Consider the following 25,204-nt stretch of genomic DNA (forward strand, 5'->3'; position numbering starts at 1 on the left):
CTTCACTGAATAAACAGGTATTTCTACTATGTAACTTGAATCCTCTTTCCTCTTGTGCTGCAGAGGAGTTGTCTGTGAGCTGTAAAATGTTCCCGGTACATCGAGAGAGGTACAAAAACACACGCCGTCTCTGTGTTGTGGCTCTGCATGACAGGGATGGGCGATAAACTCAAGTTTAGTTTTTGATCTCCTCCCAAATGATACTGAGCATCAGATGACTGTTGTTGGTACCTTCCATCAGCAAAAGCTCATTCAGAATTTATGACTTTATGTGAATATAGATATTATTTGGCAAAAAAAAACAAGGAAATTTGAATTACAGTAAAATTTCAGTACAAGGCAACTTTTAATGGAAAAGCCAACTTTTTTTTAAAATCATGAAATTGAGTATAAGCCAACACAAAATGCTCTGTTGTATATTTAAGAATACAACATCAGTACTTGTACTGTTGACACTTTGGGGATCAATCCGCCCATCCCTTCTTCATCAAACATTCTTTTGCTACTGAACAAAAGCCACCCTCATCACATCACTGTAATGTCTCTCTCTCCTCAGTACCGGATACTGTGAACTGTAGGATCTGATTCACCCGGGGGAGGTTTCATGCTTGTCATGATGTGCAGATGTTTTCAGCACGCTCTCCTCCTCTTGCTGTCATTGTCTGTTGTCTCTTTCATCGTATCGTCTCCTGTCAGTCGCTCCATTGCAGCTCCACTGTTGAATTCTTAAAACCTTTTAACAGTGCATTGTATTTTACAAGTTGTTGGTATGTTTTGCATGTCATTCCGTGATTTTCAAAATAATTACAACCATCAGAAGTGGTGTAAAAAAATACTGTGTTTTCCCCTGATATGCAGTGGATTGAAAGTATAAAATCTCAAAATGGAAATCCTCAAGAGACTCATTACATTAAATTGTTTAGCTAACGCTTTTATCCAAAGTGTCTCAGAATAAGTGCATTCAACCATGTGGATACAAACCGAAAATATAAGAATCGTGCAAGTCTATCAATTTAAGCAAATATGCTGGACTGCTTCAAGTGACCATATAATCTAACTATAAAGCAAGTACATAAACTAACGTTAGTAGCAGTAGCATCGTTAGTTGTTAGCCTGCTCAGCCATTAGCTTTCTTATCACCGTTACTGTTGTTTTCTTTGTCCGGCTGTTAGCATCGTTACTGATAGCCGCTGTCAGCCGTCGCCATGTTAAGAGCCGTGTGTTCGATGTAGAGCTTTCAGTTCTAAAGCTGGATCATTTAATGAATAGTAATGAATCCTATTTAAATTCTGTGAGTAAAATCTGATCCGTAAAGTAACCAGCAACATATATTTGTCAGGTGACGTTAGCCTATACGTACTAATAGCCTACAATGTTTTGCTCTGAAGCACAAGTAGAAGCAACGTTACCTCACAATCATGTCCAGTTAAAGACCTGAATTCAAATTATATATCAAGAGTGAAAGAAGCATTATCAACACATTGTGCTTAAATTTACTTAACGCTTGTTTAAGGTGCAGTTTTCAATTCTAATATGATGCTAGATAGTTTAATGAATAATATTTAAATTATTTTATATTTGTGATTCAATTCTGAATTTTTAATGTCACCAGCAACGTCTCTCTGTCAGCTAAATGTAGTACGACAATGTTTTCCTCTAAGGCAAGAAGTACACGCTACGTAGTGTACAGTTGAGTTGCATATTTGTAAAGTTCTTTGGCGGTGTTTTAGTTATTTCAGCGTACAATGACTTAGAATAGTAACATAATTCAATAATGTTCATATCTAAACATAATTATAAATCTCAAACTGTTTGGGGCCCTCTTAGTTGGTGGCCCCAGGCAGTTGCCTGTCTTGCCTAACAATTAAATCTGCCCCCTGGTGTTTTTTCCCATGAACCAGAGTATATTTCACTGATGTTTCGGAGGATCTGGGTGCGTGACGCAACTATGCCATGGCAGGTGTATTGCTGAGGACCCAAAGACGCGCAGTGTAGAGTGTGAAGTTGTTTCTATGAGCGGTTCTTGAGCACAAGTCCAAGCACAGGCATATTTTGGCACTGCACTAGTTGAGATAAGATAAGATAAGAGGGCCATGGGCACAGATGATCACTAAATTTGGGTTTTAGAGGGAACATAATCGGTTAATCTTCAGCAATAACTCCATAAAAGCTGTTCAGTGTTTGCGCCTTCCCACTGGCCAAGGAGAAACCAGCTGCTCTGTGGGGAGAGGAGCTTCTTAATAGCTGATAATCATCTCGGCTAACTCTCTTTCTGTTCACTTCATTTCACTGTGTTTTATTGGCATGAAAGTAATGATAGTGGCGCTGCGTGATCGAGATGAAGGAACGTCTCGTTTTCTCAGTCTCTCCCTGACCTTCGTGTCCTGAATACAGAAAACACTTCAGCTATGTGTCACCTTCTCAGCGTGAGACCGCAGTAAGTTATCAGTCAGAACAGTTGACCTTCAGATAATTGAAGTGTTGTGCTGTCTTAAAACAGAACCAGAGTTCACATGTCTGGTGTTTTGCCAGGTAAAGGCTTGTGATTGTGCAGTGTAAAAGTTGTTTGGTAAGATGCTCCGCATCTTCTGAAAAACCATAATCCTTGTTTTACTTTTTTACAAAGCTTACTAGTGTGACAACTTTGGCAGCATATATGTTGGGCCGTGGTTTGTGATGCAGATATGGTAACTTGTTGGACGGCTTCAGTTTAAGTTGGCGTTTACCCTCGCTGTGCTATTTCGGTATGCATTGTAGCGTGTCATGTTGCTGGACTGGACCAGACACTTTCGCTGGCTCAGGAATGTGGACACGAGGGTGTACTCTCAGAGGTCAGAGGAAGCAGACTCATAAAGGAGAAATGCTTTAAAGAGAAACTGCCTAAAAGAAGAAAGACCATTTTTCTTTCTGTCAGTGCAGTCCCCTGAAGTCCCCAGGATGTAAAACCACAGCAGAGTTCCAGTTTTGTGTTGTCTTAATGCACAGATGGTGAAAAATGATGCTCTGCTGATGCTCTCATTTAGACTGAATTCAACTTTTTTTTTTTCTTCTTTATTTTTCAAGGCTTATGGGTCAACACGTGTTGTTCAACCTGACAGGCTGAACACGAGTTTCTGTGAATGCTTTAATATTTCTATAGATAACCCCCGTTCTCACCTTCTCATCTATATATTTCTTCTCAATTCGACAGATACTTGAACCTGAATGGGGAAAAATGTGAGTTGTTGCATAACACCTTCATGAGGTGACTGAAAAGAGAAATGAAATGGTGTTACATTACATAAGACCATTTGCAGTCTTCACAATGTCACATCCCCAGTGTAAGAGCAATATTGCAAAGCTGGCAGCTCAGGATAGGGTCATATTTAGGTCTGTTTTAAAACCATATACACATGTCCATAATACATTACAATGTTTTTTGGGTCCTTATTATTATTCCTATTGTCCACATTGGTCATAAAAAGATCCCCATCTAAAGCGTTTTTAATGAAAGGGATGGGGGATAAAATACACAGACTGATATGAGGCTTCAGCAGTCTGAATAAGTCAACTATTGTTAAGTATTGTTTTAAGACGGACTTTTACCTGCCGCTTTTTTCCAGGTTAAAGTTTTTTGTTTTTTTTTAGAGGGTAGTTTTCTAAATTGATGCGCTACATATTGTAAAGACCCTCAAGGAAAATTTGTGATTTGGGGTTTAAATAGAATTCACTTGACTTTTAGCACACAGCGGTATGATAGAAGAAAAGAAGAAGAAACCATTTTTATTGTCATATACACATACACGAAATTTGACCTCTGCATTTGACCCATCCCTGTATATAGGGAGCAGTATATTAGATTAGTATATTAGATAATATTAGATTATGTCATAATTTAAATGAATTGTTTAGTGCTAAAAATCTCAGGAACTAATGAAAAATGACCATTGTAAGTGTCCAGGTCATGAAAGACATCCAGATTTCAAACTTTTTACTTAAATAGTTAATTTGTAATCAAAACTGTTGTTCAATTGTCATTTGACTAATCGATTTATTGACATTATTTCAAAACTACATTATTGTCAATGTTTGTAAAGTTCTTCTTGACGTTGAATTAACTATATTGAGATTATGAGCATCAAAACTGAAGTCGGCTATTTTTTCTGTGGGAGTGATTGATTGCTTCTCTGGTATATGAAATAATCAATCACAATCAGTCATCATTTTTGTTTCCTCTTCCCCTAAACATGCTCTTGGATATAAACCAAGCCACGAGGAAGAGCGCCACGCTTTGAAGCCTACATTGGGAAAAAGAGGTGTGTGTGTGTGTGTGTGTGTGTGTGTGTGTGTGTGTGTGTGTGTGTGTGTGTGTGTGTGTGTGTGTGTGTGTGTGTGTGTGTGTGTGTGTGTGTGTGTGTGTGTGTGTGTGTGTGTGTGTGTGTGTGTGTGTGTGTGTGTGTGTGTGTGTGTGTGTGTGTGTGTGTGTGTGTGTGTGTGTGTGTGTGTGTGTTCTGTAAAAACGATCAGAGGGAACTGCTCTCGGTGTGAGCATTTTGGATCTAGAAAATGACCAGGGAGTCATGTGAAACACAGATTAATTACACAGATTAACCCTCATTGTGTGAAGAAAGTTAAGTTAAAGATATGCGATCTGGAGATCTGCATTAATGCCTTCTAGTCAGCGATCCTTGACAAGCTACATTGTGAACAACAAATCCACGTTGAAATCGGCAGGAGGAGAGCTAGTTAAAGTTGACAGCTTATAATAATTAAAACTGCAGATTGACAATACAGTTTAACGTTAACCATCACAGTGTGAAGTAAAGTTTGAGATCCCAGCAGAGCTTTCTCTCCTGTGTCCCAGGTAGAACCGGTCGGCCTTTTCTGTCTCCACCACTCTGGCCCTGAATACAAATATTACAAATCCCGAGGAGAACCAGCTCCTCTTCTTGGATGAGAAAGTGGCTGTTCTTTTAGTTTCTCTAACAAAACCAGCTCTCGGGTAACTTACTCACATTGGTTTCAGCACATCTCTAGTTTCGGCACTATAACCGTTTAAAAATGAAGATAATTATTTTCTAAATGTTTTGTCATAAGAGCTGTTATTTGCATCATAGAGAACGTAGAAATTAGAGAGAAAATTATTTTGATAATCAACTAATCATTCAAGTTATTTGACGGCGAACATTACTTATGCCTAGTCCCAGCAAATCAGTTGAGAGGATCCATTGCTTTTCTTCTGTTTGGTGTGATGTTATCAACTAAATACCTGTGAGTTGTGGAGCGGTGGTTGGCCTCCAGGAAATTGTGAGTGTCATTTTTTTGTTATTTTCTGACAATCTATCAACCAAACAATTGATATTTAAATAAAATAATGGAGAAAATAAATATTATTATGCAACCCTAATTCTGATGTAAAATGGTGAACACTGAGAGAGCAAAGAGGACTTCTGTTTGAAAACATGTTGATGGGATGGAGGTGTCAAATGTTGACCTTTTTTTTTTTTAGTTGAAACTGTTTACGCTTCAAAAAAAACATGTTGTGGTGTTTTTGACCTCTTTAATTACTGAGCTGTAATCTGAACTCAGTTATTCCTCCACTCACGCATGGATGTGTAGCAATGAGTGTGTACAGTGACAGAGGGGTGGGGGGTGGTGGGCCCATGTTTATTTGACCTGGAATAGATTGACAATAATTGATCCAGATGACCCCCTCACTGGATTCAGGCCTCTGGCTCACAGCAGGAGGTGGGTACCCGCTGACTGATGTGTGAAGATTTACTGTAGCCTACAGTTACAAATACTACACTTGAATACAAGTTACAGGTACTCCTACTTGTTTATTTAAATTCTACTTTAACTCCATATCAGAGTGATGTCGTTTCTGCTTTGACACATTATTCTGAGTGCTGAAGTCACAAGTTACTTTGCAGATTAAGATTTTAAATAAACAAATATACAAAAACATTTAAAACCAAAGTAAATATGATGCATTGTTTTCTATTAATTAAATGAAATAGCTTACTGTACATTGTAATGTTAAATAATGAGGCCTGAGTAAGATCTCACAGATAGAAACATTGTCTTTTGTGGAGAAAAAGAGGAAAAACACAATATTATGGAGCTTAACAGACCTCCGTTGTGCCCTGATGTTACGAAATGATCCAATAATTTGACTGTTTTGTACATGTTCATGTTGGTATTGCTATTGCACCCCCATCTGAGGTATTCAGATCACATCTGGCTCTTTTATCATAAACATAAATCTGGTATCTTGTCTTCCTGTGGGGTTATTTATGGTCGTCTGACCGCTTAAATGAAAAGCTCTTCAGGTTGTCGGATATGAGTAGCTGTCTTCTTCTAGTCATGCAGGCTTTTACTCCCACAACATCTGATTTGATTAAGGACCACACAGTTTCATGTTAATTGCATCAGGTGTGTGTAAAGTACCGACATCACTCCTCTTTACTACTCCGCAGTATGTTAGACGAATCTTCAGTGGCTGTCTAGCTGCTGGGGAGTGGTTGCTCACCCTCACCTCAGGAGGAGTTTAATCCAGTTTTAATCTGCTCATATCATCAAACCTCAACGTGACGCATCCTGTCTGAGCTGATTATCTTAACGGGCTGTTCACAGAGCAGCATGGAGACGGGCCAAATGAATGATGGTACATTCATTTCTGTGTGATCTGCTGTGATGGCTCGGGGCTGATGAGCAGTCAGTCATTATTCATTAGTCCTTATTAAAGCTGGAGTGTGGGACTTTTACATATAATTGAATGTCCACTACATTCAAGCCCTTGCCAAACGAATTCACATCGTGCTGATTAAGCCCATCACTGCCATGGAAAGCTCTTTGTATTTCTCAGTACTCCAGCGTTGTGGTATCTGGTGACTGTGGTGACTTTCCTGCTCTTGCGCACGCTCACCACATCTCCCCCGCTCCCAGAAGTTCTGTCGTCCTGTGCAAATTGTTTTACTTTATTCCTTCTTCTGAACGCAGTGTCTTTTTTTTTTTTTTTTTTTTTTTTTTAATCTGGCGCATCCACTCTGGAAATGTTCCTTGGATGCTCCACAATGTGGACACCACAATCTGCTTCCTTGGCTGCTATTGTCTATTGTAGTTTCAGTAATCTGTGTTGAAACAATAACGATTGTTTGTATGCAAATTTAAAGTAATTCCAACCAAACCCAGTGGGAACAATGCTTCATATAGACAGTGCTGACCTATATAAATGTTATTTATCTTGGTAACACAAAGAACAGAGCCTCCTCCCCACACGCATTATCCTCATTAATGCCAGTATATAATTGACTTGCAATGGGAACGGCCCATTGCATACATTGACATTGTGCAAACTCTATTAACTATGTAATGTTGCATGAATTTGCCAAAGTGCCCGCGTAGTCCCTCATCATCCTGTGAGCCTCTATCCACTGTTAGTCATCACAGCGAGTGTACGGTTCTTCAAAGAGAGCAGAATGGCTCATTGGACTGCTGGCGGTTAGCAAATCTTCAGCTTCATTACACCAGGAGAACATCAATGACCTCAAGGTTCCTGACAATAATATTAGGAAATTAAATGTATTATTTGTGTCTCTATTTATAGCTTCATCAGTGTACACTCAGTGCCAAACCAGTCATTGGTTCACACTCAAACAGATGAACAAGATGATGATTAGATGAGTATCGGTAGGATTTTATCGATAGTAATACTCTTAGCGATACTCTTATCAGTTCTTTTGTGAGGGAAAAAAGACGATTCATAAAGAATCAACATTGCTTCATTATTTTTGTATGTATACAAATAGTATTTCTTGAGCAGCAATACAAGACGTTCCAAAATCTTTAAAATGCATTCGCAGCTAAACAATTGGCTTATTGATTAGCTTTCATTAATTAGACTATTCTTATTGGCAAACTCCGTATGGCATCGCTAATGTTACCTGCTGTGGACGAAGATGGTCTGCTGCATTTCTGCAGATTTATGTTATACGCTTGTTTGGCAAATTTTTTGGTAAATTTATGGTTTTACCTCCATAAGTTGAGAACAGAGTCGATGTGTGTGTCAGAGAGTAAACGACGACTCTGTGCAAACACGGACACAGAGACCGAGAGAGGAGGTTTGCGAGTCAATACTCCAGGTTTTTACTCATTTGAAACCAGTTCCCGTTTAGAACCGGGTGTGGGGGGCATCCCTAATAATGATTATATATTGTATAGCTACTTTCAATATTGGTTACAGATGTTTTTGCCTTTTGGCTTTGATCACTGTACCAATAAAGGGTTTCCTGTGTGTGATATTTCCATTGTCCAAGTATGTTGGATTGCATAGCTCATAAGGATAACTTAGTAATTAAATTTGTATCATTGTTGCCTTTAATTATTTCATAAAGCAGCACTTAAAAGCTTATTATAAGTGCTAGATACAAAAACTGGTCTGTTTCCTCAGAACACTTTAGTTATTTCTGTGTTTTACAAATAACAAATTAACTTTAAAAACAACAAAACAAGTTTCAGTTAACACAAACACCCCATTGTCTTTGTCTTTATAGAGAAGTCTTCAGCTGGGAGATTACGACTGGTCCAATGTGCTCATGGGACAATAATAACACAAACTAATGGAAAACAGCACTACTGAATACAAGTTAATATGTTCTGTTGTGTTTTTCTTTTATAAAGGGAGCAGCCCATCTTCAGCGCCAGAGCTCATGTCTTCCAGATCGACCCGGCCACAAAACGCAACTGGCTGCCAGCCAGCAAACACGCTGTCACGGTGTCCTTTTTCTACGATGCCAGCCGCAGCGTATACCGCATCATCAGCGTTGGTGGAACCAAGGTGGGGACCCACCACACACATGACTGCACAGATACACGTGTATAAATGCTGCTTCATACGTTCACATCACACATTTTGTTATTTGGTTTTAGGTCAAGACGGTGAGTTAACAGTATTTTCCTCATATGGTACTAGTATTACATTAGTGTAGGGACTCTTCATTTGTAGAGTATCATATCCTACTGACTTGCATTTTACTGTGCACCCCATCCTTAGATTCTTCAAATAAAGGGAAGTAAATCTGTTTTCCATTTGGTTGTGGCTGTTATGGGTGGGGATGCATTAGTCGAAGTTGCACATTGTCAGCGGAATGTTTATAACACACCCACATCGGTAATAACGCATCCATAAGAACAGTAAAACACAGGACTCTCAACACCGACAGCCTATCGTGTTGGCAACTAAATAAAAAAACTCTTTATTGTTATCAGCCAATTTAGCACCCTGAGACTTGAGTCTTTTGGAGAAGACGCCAAAGAAATCTACATCTGGTAACAAATCCACCTCATCAGACTGTTAACTTGAGAGTATTTCAGAACAGACCAAACAAGCTTTTTCACTCAGCTCTTTTTCTGGCCTGGCTGTTTAATATCTTTCTTTGCACGCACACTGCACAATGTTTTTTTTAACTGTAAGTCACACAACTGCAAAGGCTCCAGATTTAGACAACTACATAATCTAAATGTGACTAGTGGTATTAATTTAGCAGTGTTATTTATTGTTGCTAATGATCTAAAGAAAAGCATAGAACTCAAAGCCAACAGCAGCCTGTTTGCTATAATGTGCTACTTCACAGTGAAATGTTGGCCTCTTGATCATCAGATACAAATCTGCATATTTTCTGGTCAAGTGCATGCAAATGATTCTGGATATTGTGAATTTTGTTCTTGAGAATGAGCTTCTTTTTAGAAGCTCATTTTGATACATGCGTACAAGTACATGCAAGTTCAGCACCTGAGCAGAATTATAGTCAATGCACCTTCATCACAGCTACTGTAGTTGTGGATTTACTTAAACTCAAATCCTTGAGACATTTGTGAAATAAAAAGATGGTTGTAAATAGTGCTAAAGGAAATATACAATTTGATTAAAAAAACTAACGAACAAATGTTAAAGGAAAATGCAAAATATGAATAATAAATGTGCTCCAGTGAACAAATAAGTTTGTCTTCGTAGCAAATGAAATATAATAATATTCCAATATGTTTCTCTTTTATCTGTACCTCATTTATATTTTAGGCTTGACCCCCCTATAGATTTTGTCTGAACACCCTCCAGTGCAGTTCTTGTTCCACCTTCATATATATATATATATATATATATATATATATATATATATATATATATATATATATATATATATATATATATATATATATATATATATATATATATATATATATATATATATATATATATATATATATATATATATATATATATATATATATATATATATATATATATATATATATATATATATACCGTGTATTTCTGTGCAGGATCATTTACCTACTTTAGTGTTCATGTTATTTATTACTTATTTTATTCTTTGTGGTGTCAGGCCATCATCAACAGCACCATCACCCCCAACATGACCTTCACCAAAACCTCCCAAAAGTTTGGCCAGTGGGCAGACAGCAGGGCCAACACCGTCTATGGCCTGGGCTTCTCCACAGAGCAGCAGCTGCAGCAGGTAAACATCTGTCACACACACACCTCGACAACATTAAAATACAATACTTACAAGAGTTTTTTCATTTACTCAATACTACACAGAGAGGGTTAGGTGGAAAAAGAGGCACTATGGAGCAGGAGAGTACAGTGATATGATGATCAAGGCCCCATTTCCCCCATTTTTGATTCATATTAACACGTCTTTTATTCTGTCAGTGTCTGATTACGCAGAGACACAAAACACCTCAACAACACAACACAGGTTTTCGCACACTTCTTCCCATGATATTTAATATTATATTTATTTTATTAATCAGCAATACTTATATATTTGGTATATAATATATTTTGCTGTCAGAAAACAACCTTCAGAGAACATATTTTATTTTTGATATTTATATATGTATATATAAAGCTACTAAATAATACATTGGGAAAGATAATTACATGTTGAAATTACAAAGAACAAAAAGGGGTCAGAGGTCCAGCACCTCAACAATATATGGAACAAATATTCTTGTAACTCCAGATTGAAGCTGCATGATGCATACGGCAGGCAAGAAGTCAAGACAGTTTATTCTGTTTTTTAATGAAGTTGTCATGTAAAAGTACCAACTGAAGTTTTAAAACAGTGATGTAAGGATGATGTAGACATGGTGTGTTTTGAGTTTTAAGGTTGTTTTAGCATACAGGGTGTAACTTCTGTCTTCTGTGTCCACCTGCAGTTTGCAGAGCAGTTTAAGGAGGTGAAGGAGGCGGCCCGTCTGGCCAGAGAGAAATCTCAGGAGAGGTTTGAACTGGCCAACCCTGCGCTTAACTTTGCAGCTCCAGAGGTAAAGCGCTGCTCTACTTTCTTAAATGTTTTCTTAGTTAGTTTGGCTGATTGTAGCATTCCCCAGGTAGAAAATGGAAGCTCCATATTCTCAAATATACTGACAAATCAAATCTGTGTCGTGAATAATAAGGGGAAATTAACATAGTAATAAATGCATTTTGTTATGCCGATTTATAACAATAAATCACCTCATGAAAGCTTTTCTATTCGCTGATCTGAAAACATCCACAAAAGACAAAAGTGGGAACTATTTTCTTCTGAAAGGAAAAGAAAATGTTAAACTGTCCACGGAGGGGGGGGGGGGGGGGGGGGGTGGGGTTGTGGATTAGTTTTGAGTAATCTGGACATTGTTTCTGAAAAGACACATTACTGTAGAGTTTCTTATTTTCAGTATTTAGATGCTTTGAGCACCACAAATAAGGTTCATTCACCCCCATTATATCGGGGTGGAAGAATTCTGAAATGGCAGAAATTAAAAACCAACACTATCTGAATCGAGGATAGTTTCATTCCAATTTACTGAATTAGGTGTTATGAGGAGTAATCAGCAATAGGATTTTTTTTTTATTATTGGTGTGACCAGTACAAGGAGCCCAAATTGTCCACTGTGTGCGGACACCACCACAGGAACTGGCACTGCTATTAGGGTTGAATAACCACTGGTTTTATTCTATGAGAAAAATCTGAAAGCTCGCAGTGCAAAGGTTTGTTGTTCAGACTTTAGAGAAAACACATTTTTAAACATTTGAAAAAAAAATGTAGACATGGCCTTTTAATAAGGATGGACAACAAGTTCAGGATGGTGAAGAGACGTGATGGTGTCTGTGACTCCCAGGCTAATACGACAGAACGGAGCAGTAATATGCCAATGAATTTAGTGGCTTCGTTTCTATTTTAAACGTATACCGAATCACGAGGGATTGGATATAACCCCATCTGGCTGCTCAGTTATTCTCCCATTGGTTAACTCCATTCAAATATTTCATGCATGGCAAATGGAGATGAGCGGCTGAAAGGGACGCTGGGGCTGAAGGTGTTTGGAGGGGCAGTAATGGCTGGGACTGAAAGAAAGAAGAATGAGGGATCAGGAAAATGGAGTTGGAAGAAGGGAGGAGAGCTGAATCATCTATAATTGAAGGGAATCTGGCTGCTGCTGCTGCTGAAAGGACAATGGCCAGCTTTTATCCTGCCAGCATCCATGATTTCTTGGTGGACTTTATAACTCTGAGGTTCAGTTTGAGAAGTGAAAGTTTGCCAGCGGTGGAAACTTTTCATCCTGCACCTTTTTCTCGCACCTTTTATAAGCCGCCAAGTAGATCACAAGACAGAGTTTTCTTTCGAGATTTACAACACCAAAAATAACAACTAGCACACACTCGGTTTGGGAGGCAGTGATTTAATTGTACAAACATGGCTAACTTTTGAGAAGCTTAGGAGCTGCTATACTAGTCTTGTTTTTTAGTTAGTTCTGCCAAGTATTAGCATTAAGAGTGTGTTTGGTTGTTGTAGTGACACAGATTAGTGACATGAACTCGAGTGGGTGTGTGTTGGGGTGTAGTCCTAACAAAGAGCCACTCAGCAGGTCTGAGAGACTGCAGTCACGGTGCCAACCTCAGCTCTGAGACACTCGGATGTGAGCTGATTCAAAGGTCCTTTGTGCTGCCTGCTTTTAATGTGTCTTATTTTGTTTAATATTAACCCTTCAGATCAGATTAAGGGTCAGTTTGCTAATCGCTCAGTGCATTTGACATTGATCAGTTACTTTCTTTTTGATCGCTCTAACATCCTATCTTTAACTTTTTACACTGGGAGTTAATGACAAAAGCTTAGTTTGAGATCTGTTTGTAAATTTATGAAAAGAGAAAATTGGGGACTTTGTCGTCACATGGAAAGCGTCTTAACCACCAGGAAGCTCCTATAAATTGGATTTCGTAACACTTTTTAAATCAACATTGTTATCAAGTCCTTTATAGTGGAAAAAGTATGAATGGAAATATAACAGTAAAAAACAGAAGAAAAGAAAAGTGGAGAAAACAAAATAGGTAATGAATAAAAAAATAAAAAAGGTAGAACAATTGTAAAACACAGCTTTCTTCATAAAACTGTAACCAATCGATTAAGAAGGAAATTATCCTGTTTCATACATGTGTTGTATGACGATATTGCAATTCTTCCCATGTGCAAAATTAATTTCTTGCTTCTACATATCTCTTCTTTGGCAGGGAAGAGTTGCTGTAGGATGTAACCGTATATGCAGTACTCTGAAACCCTAGTGTTCTTGTGTAGGAACAAGAATGGAAAACGATTGATGAATAAAAATGCAGTGAGGAAATGAAACATGAAACCGCTGAATTCAGGCCCTCGGTGTGATTTGCAGAGTCAAACTGCACAAATAGAGGTCAGGGTCAGCAAGCAGAGGGGTTACATCCTGTTACCATGGCAACCAGGTAACAAAACTCACAGAGCACTGCGACAAACACACACACACACACACACACACACACAGACAATAACATTACCTGGATAAAGCTGCAAGGTCAGACGCAAGCGGACGAGCAGCCGTATTTCTAGAAAACAGCAGTCATTGATTTAGTGTCGGGCAGTAAACACAGAGGTGTTGTCGTGGTTATTATCCCATCCTCCGACTCACCGCTGCACGTTGTAAAACACCAGAGTGCTGACTCTCTGAAGCTGTGTAATATGGAAATAATAGCCCGTCAAAGTTGTTATGGAGTGCGAGTACACGAGGTTATTGTACGTATGAACTACAGCCAAGTATTGATTGCAGCTCTAATGTCAGTTGAAAGCTCCATTAAGGATGATGTGGCTGTCATTTACCAGATTGTGAGTACTGTTTAAAGCTCTCCACAAACACCAGAACAAAGATATTAAAAATAACTCATTTGTGTAGAAGTAGAAGTTGCAAAGTTTACCAAAACAAATAGCTTGAGTTAAATGTTAGTGAACAGAACAAAAATCCAAAGTGTCTCTTGCTACCAAATGTTAGTCAGAAAGTCAGGAGGTAGAGGAAGAAAATGTAATAATACACGGCTAAATATGCAAACCTTACATCACGATACACTGATGAAACTACAGCAAATGTTTATATGCTGGAGGGGAGCTGCAGTATTTAGTCTTGTTTTATTTTCCTCTGCTGTATCTGTAGGTTTTGCATCACACTTAGCTGGTCAGTAACCATCCACCCTATTGCAGAGGTGTATTTGTGCAGCCTCGAGCTTTACAGAGCACATTTTCTGCCTCTGATATGTGGATGGCAGCAGGGGATCAGCATGCAGTAAAGCTTCAGCTTTCAGGCATATTTGCAGAGCTCAGAGATGAGATGGAGGAGGAGATGGTGAAGTTCAGTGAGATAAAGAAGAAGAGTGGTAAACAGAGCAATATAGAGTGCATTGTAGAACTGACAAGTACAAAGACTCAAAACATGCTTATGCCATGAAATTTTATTTATGGAATATATACATTTTTTATTATAATCTTGTATTATGCACCTTTGATATTATATTCCATTTCTGGCAATATATCCACCCTAAATTCTACACACTACGAAAAATAAATAAACTAAGCCTAAACATGGACAATTCCAGGATCATTATGTCATGTATGAACAAATTATTGAAACAACATTCGTCTTATATTCAGTTAATAGAGTTGAATAACATCCAGTTTAAAGTTACTTCAAATAAACACAACATGACATGTGGTGTTAATGAGCTCATCTCGCCGGGCTTGTCAGACAAAACAAAGGTTGGAAATGAATAATTGTCTAAAAGAGTGCAGAAGAGATGAGATCTCTGCCCATAAATCCTCTGAACAGCAGTGTAAACACAGCAGAACACAGAAGCTGTTTCCCTCATCTGACAGGTAACAGCTGTCATTTGTTTGCGCCTGCTGATTGGAGCTTTTTTCCTCTGCTATCTCCGGCCGTACATGGTATCCATGCAGAGCCTGAGAGGCAAACCGAAATGCCACTTATCAATATTTTAAACCACAGACTTGGCATTAAAACAGGCTAAAAAGAAGTGCGTGTGTGTTTTGAGCCGTGTCTGTTGTTTAGTCGGCAGGGCAGGTGCTTCAAGGGAAACGTAAGCGTGTACCTCTGATGCATGGACACATGAATAAATAAATCAGGTGTGTGTCTCAGTGAAAACTGGAAACAGAGGCTTTATAAAGCTAAAGGCGCAAATGCACTGATGCTCAGATAAATAAGTAAACAGCATAGATGTACTTAAGATGAACAGTGGTGCAGAGACATCAGCTCTCAGGAAAGCCGTTGAATATTCAAGTATCTGGGATTTCCATCGATTTCTAAGCAAGCCTCTCAAACCTCCAAACCCCAAAGCAACTTAAAAGTAACTTTGGGGTTGTTGAAATACAACACAAACATCCACATTTATTTTGCAGATAGTGTTCATGTGGATGTTTTGATGATTAGATAAAGAACAGAAAAACAAAAGATTATTTGATGGGCATCTTTTTTCTGTCTCTATCGATGATACTAAGCTCACTTACTGCTCTCTTCCCAGAGATCACATGTCACTCAAACATCAGGGACGGTACTGTGACCTCTTCTTCTTATTTCAATACAGTTGTTTTTTTTTTTTGTTCAGCCTTAAGTCACTGCTCCTCCTCATGACTCTCTTCTTCTTTTGTTCTCTCCAAACAAACCAGAAATAAAAATGAATCAATACCTGTGCAGAAACAAAGATCAAAAAAATAAAGTTGAACACTTGGTGAATGGTAAAGCTTTCATGAACTGGGCATCACTGTATGTATTGTCAAAATAATGGCATGGTTTTATTTATCTATGATCTACTTTTTTTTTCTATTTCTCCTCATCTGGCACTTCCCTCTCCCTTTCCCTGATGCATCATGGGACATCTCTATCCCTCAGCTCTCCCAGGTGCGTAAAAACACACACTCCAGCCAACAATCCAAAAACAATACAAAGACAACCATCTTCTTTTGTCTGAGGGACTGCGGTGTTCATAGTCATGCGTCTCAGCGTTGCATGGACTATCATGCTCAATAATTCATCTGGAGTCTGATCAAAGTTGACTTCAGAGCAAATTTAGCTTCAGAGCACAGCTGGTGTTTGCTACAAAAGAGTAAAAGGTTTGGCAACCACGGCACAACATGTAATTTAGTCTGCACAGTCTATCGAAAATGTACAGAATATGGCAACATTAAGATTAATTCATCTGAATTTACTTCCCCAAAATTGAGACGATCCAGACGGCAGACTTCAATGATAACCTCGAATATCCCCTGAGAACAGACGGCACGCAGAACTGTCCTTTTTAAGAGCGAAAATTCCTTTGAACTCTGCCTAATTAGTCTTTGGTCGCAGGCTTGTGCTCTTGAGTGTCTGCCTTGTTTCCACTCGGCCTGTTAGCCAACAACATACGGAAAAACTGCTGTAAATTTGTAATCCCATTTATGACTTAAACATGATCCACAGTATGAATTATTCAGAGATACGCACAGCCGATCCGTTGGCTTTGGGGCCGGACTGGAGTTGTCTTGACTTTGATTTTTCCCGTTCTCGGGTTCCTTTCTCTGGACACTTTGTTCGGCTGTGTGTTATATTTCCATATTCATCCACGAGGTCGGACAGAGTGCAGGGGAATACACTCAGGCTTACTCAAATTAATAAAGCAAGCTTTTCCTAGAATAAGTGCAGGGTTGTACTGCTTCAGTGAGGCACTCGGTCATTGACAAGTTCAGGTTTAGGTTACCACACAGAAAGAAGAACGACGCTGGATAAAGAAATGTGCCCAAGTTAATTCATCTGCATGCTTTTAAAAAAAGGAGACTTTCTTTCAGTGTTTGCTTTCAGTCTTATAGCCCACAGCCACAACTGAGGGAAATGGTTCACAAAACTGTGTGACAGGAAGCTTGATCCCATTTCTGGGCAGCAGAGAAGGAAAGTATCAAAGCAGATTGGTTAGACTTGACTGTGCCAGGCTGGAGTCAAGCTATCCGCATGCTGTAGTATATGTCATATTCAAAGTCTCTTTTTGACATGAGAGGAACATCAATTATTACTTTCTTGAACTGTATCACCATTCAGTTTATTTAACTTTCATTCTATACTGTAGGCTACTCCTAAAGAAGTAACAGAAAAGAAAAGAAAACACTACTGTAAGATATAGCGGTTTACTTTATTTTTTAATTTATAAATCTCCCAGGGACAAAATATATTCCTAAATTGATGTCCAAATGTAACAACCCGAGCTGATCACAAGGAACAAGTTGAATCTTCTTGTTGTATCATGGCTGCGGATCCATTCGGTGTCGAACTAAAGGCCACAGGTGTGATATGTTACTGTGATACACCAACTGTACTGATTGGGGCCCTAATCTCTGCTCCAAAACACAGACTTCTAGCTTTCAAGATAACTGCATCAGTTAATATTAACTAGCAAGTACTAGTTAGTATTGGTGATATTATTAAGGTTCTAGTTGGTTGTAGTGGCATCTAAACAACAACAACAAAAAACAGTCAGATGGAACACTATTCAATTATTAAGTTCCCAGCAAAAACAAATTTCCATTCATATCTATGTAAATGACTGGATTATTATAATTATTATTAAATGTGCTACAATGTCTATTTTTCACAATTTGCTCAACATCTGTTGTACACATTGGATGCACAGATGTACACATCACAGCAGGATCACCAGCATATACATATCATATTTTTACACAAACACCTTATGAATAAGGAACTGTCATTGAGTCATTTCCTGTTGAGTCCAATCAGATCTCTAAAGTTGTATGAAGAGAAGGCAGCTGGGCTCCACATGTGGCTGCTCACTCTGCATGGAACCTGTTTACAGGGACACAGATGGGACATACCAGGCACACCGACAGGTTGAGCTCTGTCCTGTCACGCTGCCGAGTCTTGTCCGTTTTGTTCTGATGCCGGGTCTGAGTATTGAGACAGTAATGGGCCCTTTCACCAGCTCCAACCTGAGCCTCTGAGCCAAAATGAAATGAATTGTGCTCAATCTTGTGTCGACAGTGTAACATCCACAATCAATACTCTTTGTTCGTGGGTATTTTAGCATATTGGAACATTTAATGTCATTTGGAACATCCACTGTGAATAAAATAATGTGGTGCAGACTAAATACTCGCTAAGTGCTCTTTTTCTCTAAACGGGCACTTTCCCTTAAAGGACTCTGGTCCCACAAAAGGAAAACCGCAGAGTAGTTAATTAGGATTTACATTTTAATCCCAAACAACTCTATGAAACATCATTTTTTCTCAAATGTTTAACACTTACAGAAAATGTTCTAGAACAGAATGAAACTGATGTTGTGTTAACAGAGCTGCTGCTGATTTTAATTTCACCTTTTGTAACAGAGCTCATGTCCTGATTGTGTTGTTGTGCCAGGAGTTGTCGGAGGAGCGTCATTCTCCGCCGCTGCTCACGGTCAACGGGCCCGGCGAGGAAAAGCTGTTTCGCAGCAAGAGTGCTGAAGTGGAGCTGACGGTGGAGAAGGAGAGGGTCAAAAAGATGTTGTCTGAAGGGTAATAACAATGTTTTTTTGTTTTTTTCACTTGCCTCTGTGAGCACCAGGCTTATTGTCTGGAGAAAAGAAAGCTAAATGGTTTTATTTACTTAAAGACCAGCCCTGATAAGCCCTCCTCTTAAGACACTTTTTTCATATCCTATCATGTAAGTAGGGATGCACCGATACCATTATTGGGTATCTGTCCGATACTGTGCTCAAGTACTCGTAAAACTACTCCAATTCTGCCACACACGACACCACTGCGTGCGTCGTCCTGGATACATGCAGCCTCTTTCCCAGTAAGTGTCTTTAACCCTAAAATGTTTAGCATGCCCCTGGGCTCACCTAAAGGGTCCGAGGTCCACCGACCATAGACTCGTAAAATTGTGCCAGAAACACTGATAATACTTTAAAAAACATTCACGAGTGTATTTTTCAGACCAAGTACTAACCTTGTATTTGATTTAGGATACTTGTTTTACAACACGGGCAGAAAGACGGGAACAAGAGAAACGTAAAAAGAGGATCATCGTGTAGTGGAATTGTTTTAGCTGGAGCTTCTGATGTTTATGAAAGGATATTAACAGCAATCTACGAAAAATAACAAACAAAATACAGATATAAAGTACACAGCAGCAGATGTGAGTGAGTGGGAGTACTGGAATGGAAATGCGTTGGAGTTTAGAAAGTTTAACACTTAGGTTGTGATCCTGTCTCTAACCTTCAGTTTGGCTACATGAGCAGATGGAAATGCCCAGAGCACTTTGTTGAGCTCTGTACAGTAAATACAATTTACTCCAACTGCTAAAAACCTGTCCTCTCAGCAAGTACAAGCTATTACAATGCAAAGCGTTTAAGGAGTGCATATAATAATACATTTTATTTGTATGGTGCTTTAAAAGGTACTCAAAGACACTTTACATGGTAAAAACAGAAACAATAAAAGCAATTGCAATATAAACAAAATAGATGAAGGATCAGCACAAAAAACATACATAACTAACGTTACAGGTTAAAAGCAGATTTGAATAGGTGAGTTTTAGGTGCACTTCTAAAAGTGGTGAGTGACGGAGAATGTCTGAGGTGCTGGGGGAGGGGTTAGGGTGGGGGCAGCAATGGAAAAGGCCCTGTCCCCCCAGGTCCGATGCTTGGACAGAGTATAGGGGGGGGTAAGGAGGTTGGCATCGGCGGATCTGAGGTTGTGGGTGGGAGCGTGTCGATGCAGGAGGTCCGATAGGTATGAAGGGGCGAGGTTGTGTCGGGCTTTGTATGTGATGAGGAGATTCTTGAACTGGATTCTTTGCTGAATGGGGAGCCAGTGGAGGTTTTGAAGGACTGGGGTGATGTGGTCTCTGGTGGGGGAGTGGGAGAGTAGACGGGCAGCAGAGTTCTGGATGTATTGTAGTTTGTTGATGATTTTGGTGGATGAGCCGTACAGGATGCTGTCCAAGATGTCGCCAAGAGGGAGCAGGTAGAGGATGAAGAGGAGGGGACCGAGTACCGAACCTTGGGGGACACCTTGAGAGACTGGGGCTGTGTCAGACTTTAATTTATTGATACTAATGAACTGTTCACGGTCGGAGACGTATGATTTAAACCAGGAGTGGGCTGTGCCAGTAATGTGGAGGGAGGACTCGAGACGGGAGAGGAGGATGGAGAGTGGTTGATGGTGTCAAAGGCTGCACTGAGGTCGAGTAGTAGCAGGTTGTCGAGGGAGTGGTCATCAGAGGAGAGGAGGTCGTTGGTGACTTTGATCAGGGCAGTTTCTGTGCTGTGATGAGATCCGAATCTGGATTGAAAGGGCATATTTTAACAACACAAATGTTTATAAAATGTTAATCTGCATCACAATTCCTTTTTCAGAATTTTTTCAAGTTATTTTTGTGGTTCATGAGAAAACGTCAAATTTTTTTTTTTTCTCTGTCCCATGGCTTAACTTTTCACCAAAATTCACAGACAGCTGTTGACAGGTTTCTGAGATGTCCTTCTCATAAACAAAGCAATAAACATGACCTCATTGGCAAAGGGAATACGTTTTGTAGAGACAGCACTTTATTCTACATCAAAACATACTATTATCCACCCAGAGAGACCAGCTTGTACCCACACTACAACTGAGGGGTTTCTTTCTGAAATGAGAGCTGCTATTTGGAAATAAAAGTGACTCATACCGTAACTAACAGCAGAAAATGAAAACTATTTTGTAAACTGGAAACATTTGTGTCTCAGTTTGTTGAGGCTGCAGCAGAGAGTAGCATCACATTCCCACTCCCTGAGACTGTGTAGATTCTGTAGATTAAAGCGGCTATGATTGTTATTTTTATAATGGCAATGTATAAATAAATAACTAGATGAAAATGCTACGATTAACCTACAGATAATTAACACCTGAATCTGCAGCTCCCCTCTGCTTTACAGAGCTTTATAACATCTTCAACTCATTGTAGAGCTGTGCGGCTACAACTTTTGGTACATCAGGCAGCTGTTAAAACTCACACTTGATCACCTGATCAGCACCAAACAGCAGACGGACACAGTTAGCCACGAGCTGGAACATTCAGCAGCTAAAGAGACAGATATTTCCCTCAGGAGTTTAAATGGTGTTGCTATGTCAATGTTGTGTTCATAACTTGTTTCTGCTGCCTCCAAGTGGCTAAAGAAAATCACTTATTGCAGGCTAAAAGTTGAGTTTCGCACTTGGACAGATAAGGAAGGACTCGCAAGAGAAATGACATGTGCTCTACTCACTCTAATGACTCACTAGTGTAAGATTGTGCCTCTTTCTCCTCAGTTTTTCTTTCATAGCATCACAGACTGGTGTGATTAAGCTCTTGAGAAAAAACAAGAGCATTGCTAAACTAGAAGATCAGCAATGAGTCAATCTAAAAACATTTTTACAACAACGCGACGTGTATTCTGCCTAGCTCTGCGTTAGTGTTGGTGTGTGTATGTGTGTCCATGTCTTGAGGCCAGCCAGGCAGCTGAATCTAGCAGCTTCTAATGATCGTCATCACGGTGCCCTTTATTGATCATTCAACCTTCCATCTGAGACCAGGAAGCAGAAAAACATTCCTACCCGGCTGCTTTACAACCTATTATCCTGACGGTTTTATTTTATGACTGTCAGAAGCCTGCGCAGGCTTTTTTTCTCCTGTTGCTATGGTGAGTAGTTTTATGGATGCCAAGCTGTTAGTTTGGTCGTCATGGTGGGAAATCTCTGGTTTATTAAATATCCCCACAGGATCCTGACCTTTACTGGCACACGGGACCCGATCCGTCTGTCCAACATGCTGATAATAGATGACGCGTCACTCATGTTGCTTTATTTCTTCTGTAGCCCGGGTAACCCTGTGCAGGATTGTAAGACACCTCTCTCAAGACGAAAGAGAGATAGAATATTTGAGTAATAATAATCAAATTAATTGGGGGGAAAGGTAATACAAAAGTCTGATGTAAGGGTACGAGTCAGTTGATGCTAAAAGAGACGTTTTTAATCTAGTTCTGTCTCAGACTTCTCTGAAAACATTAAAATAAATGGCCGTATGGCTCCCTAAAATAAAATAAATGTCACATCATATTCCTCCAAACAGCTGGTGCAGCATGGTATAAATGTTTCACTTCATTACCTCATTGTATTCTGCATTTCCTTCACCAGCAGTGCTTCTCTCTAACGGTAACAGTCGACCAGCATCATGTGTTTAATGCTGCAGTAATCAATATTTTCTATTTTAACAACAGATCAAATGACTGTGTGAAATGCTAAATGGGTGTTTTTTAGAAGAAGCTCTGAGAAACCAACACGAAAATAAATAATTCCGACATTAGGTTAAGTCTCTGTCTGTTTTTGTGACTTCCCCTCAGGTCCATGTGTGAGATAAACCTGGAGGCTGAGCTCTTCACCCTGCAGGACAGTAACTCCAAGCTGGTGGAAGCGCTGCAAGAAGCCAACAGCGGCGTGGAGCAGTGGAAGAAACAGCTAGCTGAATACCAGGAGGAGACCGATCGCCTCAGAGACCAGGTGACGTACGGAGGGTGGACAAATGAACACCTCATAATACAAAATCCCTGCAGCTGATAACAATATAGTGCATCTGACCCTTTGCTAAATTCACAAAACCAGCCTGAAATAGAAGCAAATAGTCTGCTTTCAAGGGGCGGGACCTAGCCCCGAAGGGTCATTTATTGGTCAAGGATGACACTGTTAAAGTGTTGCTGATCCAATTAATTTCTGAGGCTGGAGTTTGTGTCTTTTCTATATTCTCTAGAGTTTATTCTTGCATCATCCCATAATTCGTAGTGGTTGCAACTGATGCACCGCTAGCAGTTCAGTTTGCAATAAGCCATCTAAATTATAATGTACAACAAGCTGTCCCAGTTATGAGGATAATCATTTCTTTCAATTGGGGACACTTCAAAGTGTATCATCAAACCACATCAAAATGAAAAAAACAGGCCTTAATTCAATTGTTTATAATGTGCTTGACCCATTGAAGCTTACCTTCAGGTTGCCACCTTTTTTTCTCTTCAAGGCTTTTTGCATTTTTTGCAATCGGATTCGAGGGCCTTGACTAGCGTACTTATCAATATTTTTACCAGAACTGGAACTATGTTTTCACCTGAAAGTTAATCAGAAACAAGTATTTTCTGTTGTTTTGTTTTGTTTTGGTGTAGCAGGAGGTCCAACAGTCAGCGCTTTAGTTTCCAAAGCATCATAAGGTAATTCAAAGAAATACAAAGATGGCAACTTGCATAAAACGGGATAGTCCCCCCCCAATAAACCTGGATAGACTTCCTGTTTCATTTCACTGTGCTGAGTCGAGCGTTTTCATATCAGTGCTGCATTATGTGATGCTCTGCTTTCTATCAATCCACTTCACACCCAAAGGATAAAATACCTCCTCCAGCAAAACTCTCGAAAAGAAGTCCCACTGTAAACTCTTTTGTCACAACCCCGTCTTGTGTTTAGGGCATCTACAACCGCTGCCGATATTATAAACTGAATACATAAAGGAAACTCTGTTAATTATCATTTACAGTATGCATTACTGAGGGAATTATAGACTAGATATGCAGTAGATTAACTTCAATTTGCATTACCAACCATTCAAAGTTTAGACCAAACTATCTAACCCGTATGTGTATGCATATGGTTTAAAATGGTTTAAAATACTGCGTATGTTTTTGTTCTATGAAACATTTTCTCAATATGTGACCACTCGTATAGAAACTGGATAGATATTATGCAGATATTTTTTAATTCAGACATCTATAACTATCACACTGAAATCCCCACACAGACTCGGTCTCTTCCGAACTGGAGATGCATTTTTCATCCAGCCCCCCCCCCCCTTTCTTGGGATATTTCTGTTGACAGGCTCCCGTGATAATCGCAGGGCCAGAACGCAGGCGTTTCATATTTAATTTAGAGAGAGAAAATCATGCCCTTGGTCAAGCTTAACAAGTCTTCTTCAATGCGACAGAATTAAGTGCTGCTGCAACCGATCTGCAACGAAACTATAACCACCAGTGACAGAAAACTGGCCCTTTTATTTTCAGCCCACGTTGTGGTTTCATCTATCTCTAAGAGTCCAGGTGAAGGTTGGTTACCCCCCCCCCTCCCCCTCTTCCGAACACACACACAGCTACACACACTCTGCAGCAAAGTCAACCAGGTTGCAGGAAGTAGAGCAGGCCCCCAGGGTTTGGCAATAGGGTGTTGAGGGGGACAGGGATGTGGTTTTTTTTTGGTGGGGGGGTTTACAGGACACCCTGTGCTGCCCACCCTCTTCCCCCCTTTCTGCCCTATTTAGAGAAAGAAAATAAATCACCGTATGTGCAGAAGAAGAGAGGTTGGCTGGCTTTTTCTTCCTTGTCACAGTCTCTGATTCAGCCGTGTTTGTGTTCACCCACAGCAGAAGGTTTATTTTCTGGATTGACTCTCAGCCCTGCTCAGTTTTAAGGAGATTTAGCAACACATGGAGTGTGAGAGTTAGGTTGTATATTGTATTCGATTGTGGGATACTTAAATAGGTTTTTGTGTACTCGCATGTTTAGTTGTTTTTATTTTTAAGATATTAATTTGACTTTCAGTTGAGCAAGTTTTTGCTGATTTATTTTGCTTCATTAGAAATTGTATCTGTAAGTTATATATTTGGAATTATGATGTATGAAACCAATAACAGCAATCTAAACTATTATACAAATATGAAATGCAAAGAAATTAGATTTTTCATCGAACCCATAGTTTCAATGTGACTGTATTGTTTGCCTTTTGGTTTTGTCTTTCTGTGTTTTGGGGATTTTTTTGGCAACTGTGATTCTTGGATGTAA

The 25,204-nt window shown here is 39.4% G+C and overlaps 1 protein-coding gene across 1 annotated transcript in view; it reads left to right on the top strand.

Moving 5' to 3' along the window:
• Positions 1-25,204, top strand: part of LOC142946746 (homer protein homolog 3-like) — a 40,622-nt gene that overhangs the window by 2,580 nt on the left and 12,838 nt on the right. The window contains exons 2-7 of the mRNA XM_076088229.1: positions 8,662-8,818; positions 10,383-10,514; positions 11,221-11,328; positions 16,243-16,251; positions 18,754-18,890; positions 22,736-22,892. Of these exons, the coding sequence (XP_075944344.1) occupies positions 8,662-8,818; positions 10,383-10,514; positions 11,221-11,328; positions 16,243-16,251; positions 18,754-18,890; positions 22,736-22,892 (700 nt within the window). The remainder of the gene's footprint in view (positions 1-8,661; positions 8,819-10,382; positions 10,515-11,220; positions 11,329-16,242; positions 16,252-18,753; positions 18,891-22,735; positions 22,893-25,204) is intronic.

Source organism: Anarhichas minor, unplaced genomic scaffold, assembly GCF_050575085.1.
Source record: "Anarhichas minor isolate MPS153535 unplaced genomic scaffold, ASM5057508v1 ptg000010l, whole genome shotgun sequence".
NCBI lineage: Eukaryota > Metazoa > Chordata > Actinopteri > Perciformes > Anarhichadidae > Anarhichas > Anarhichas minor.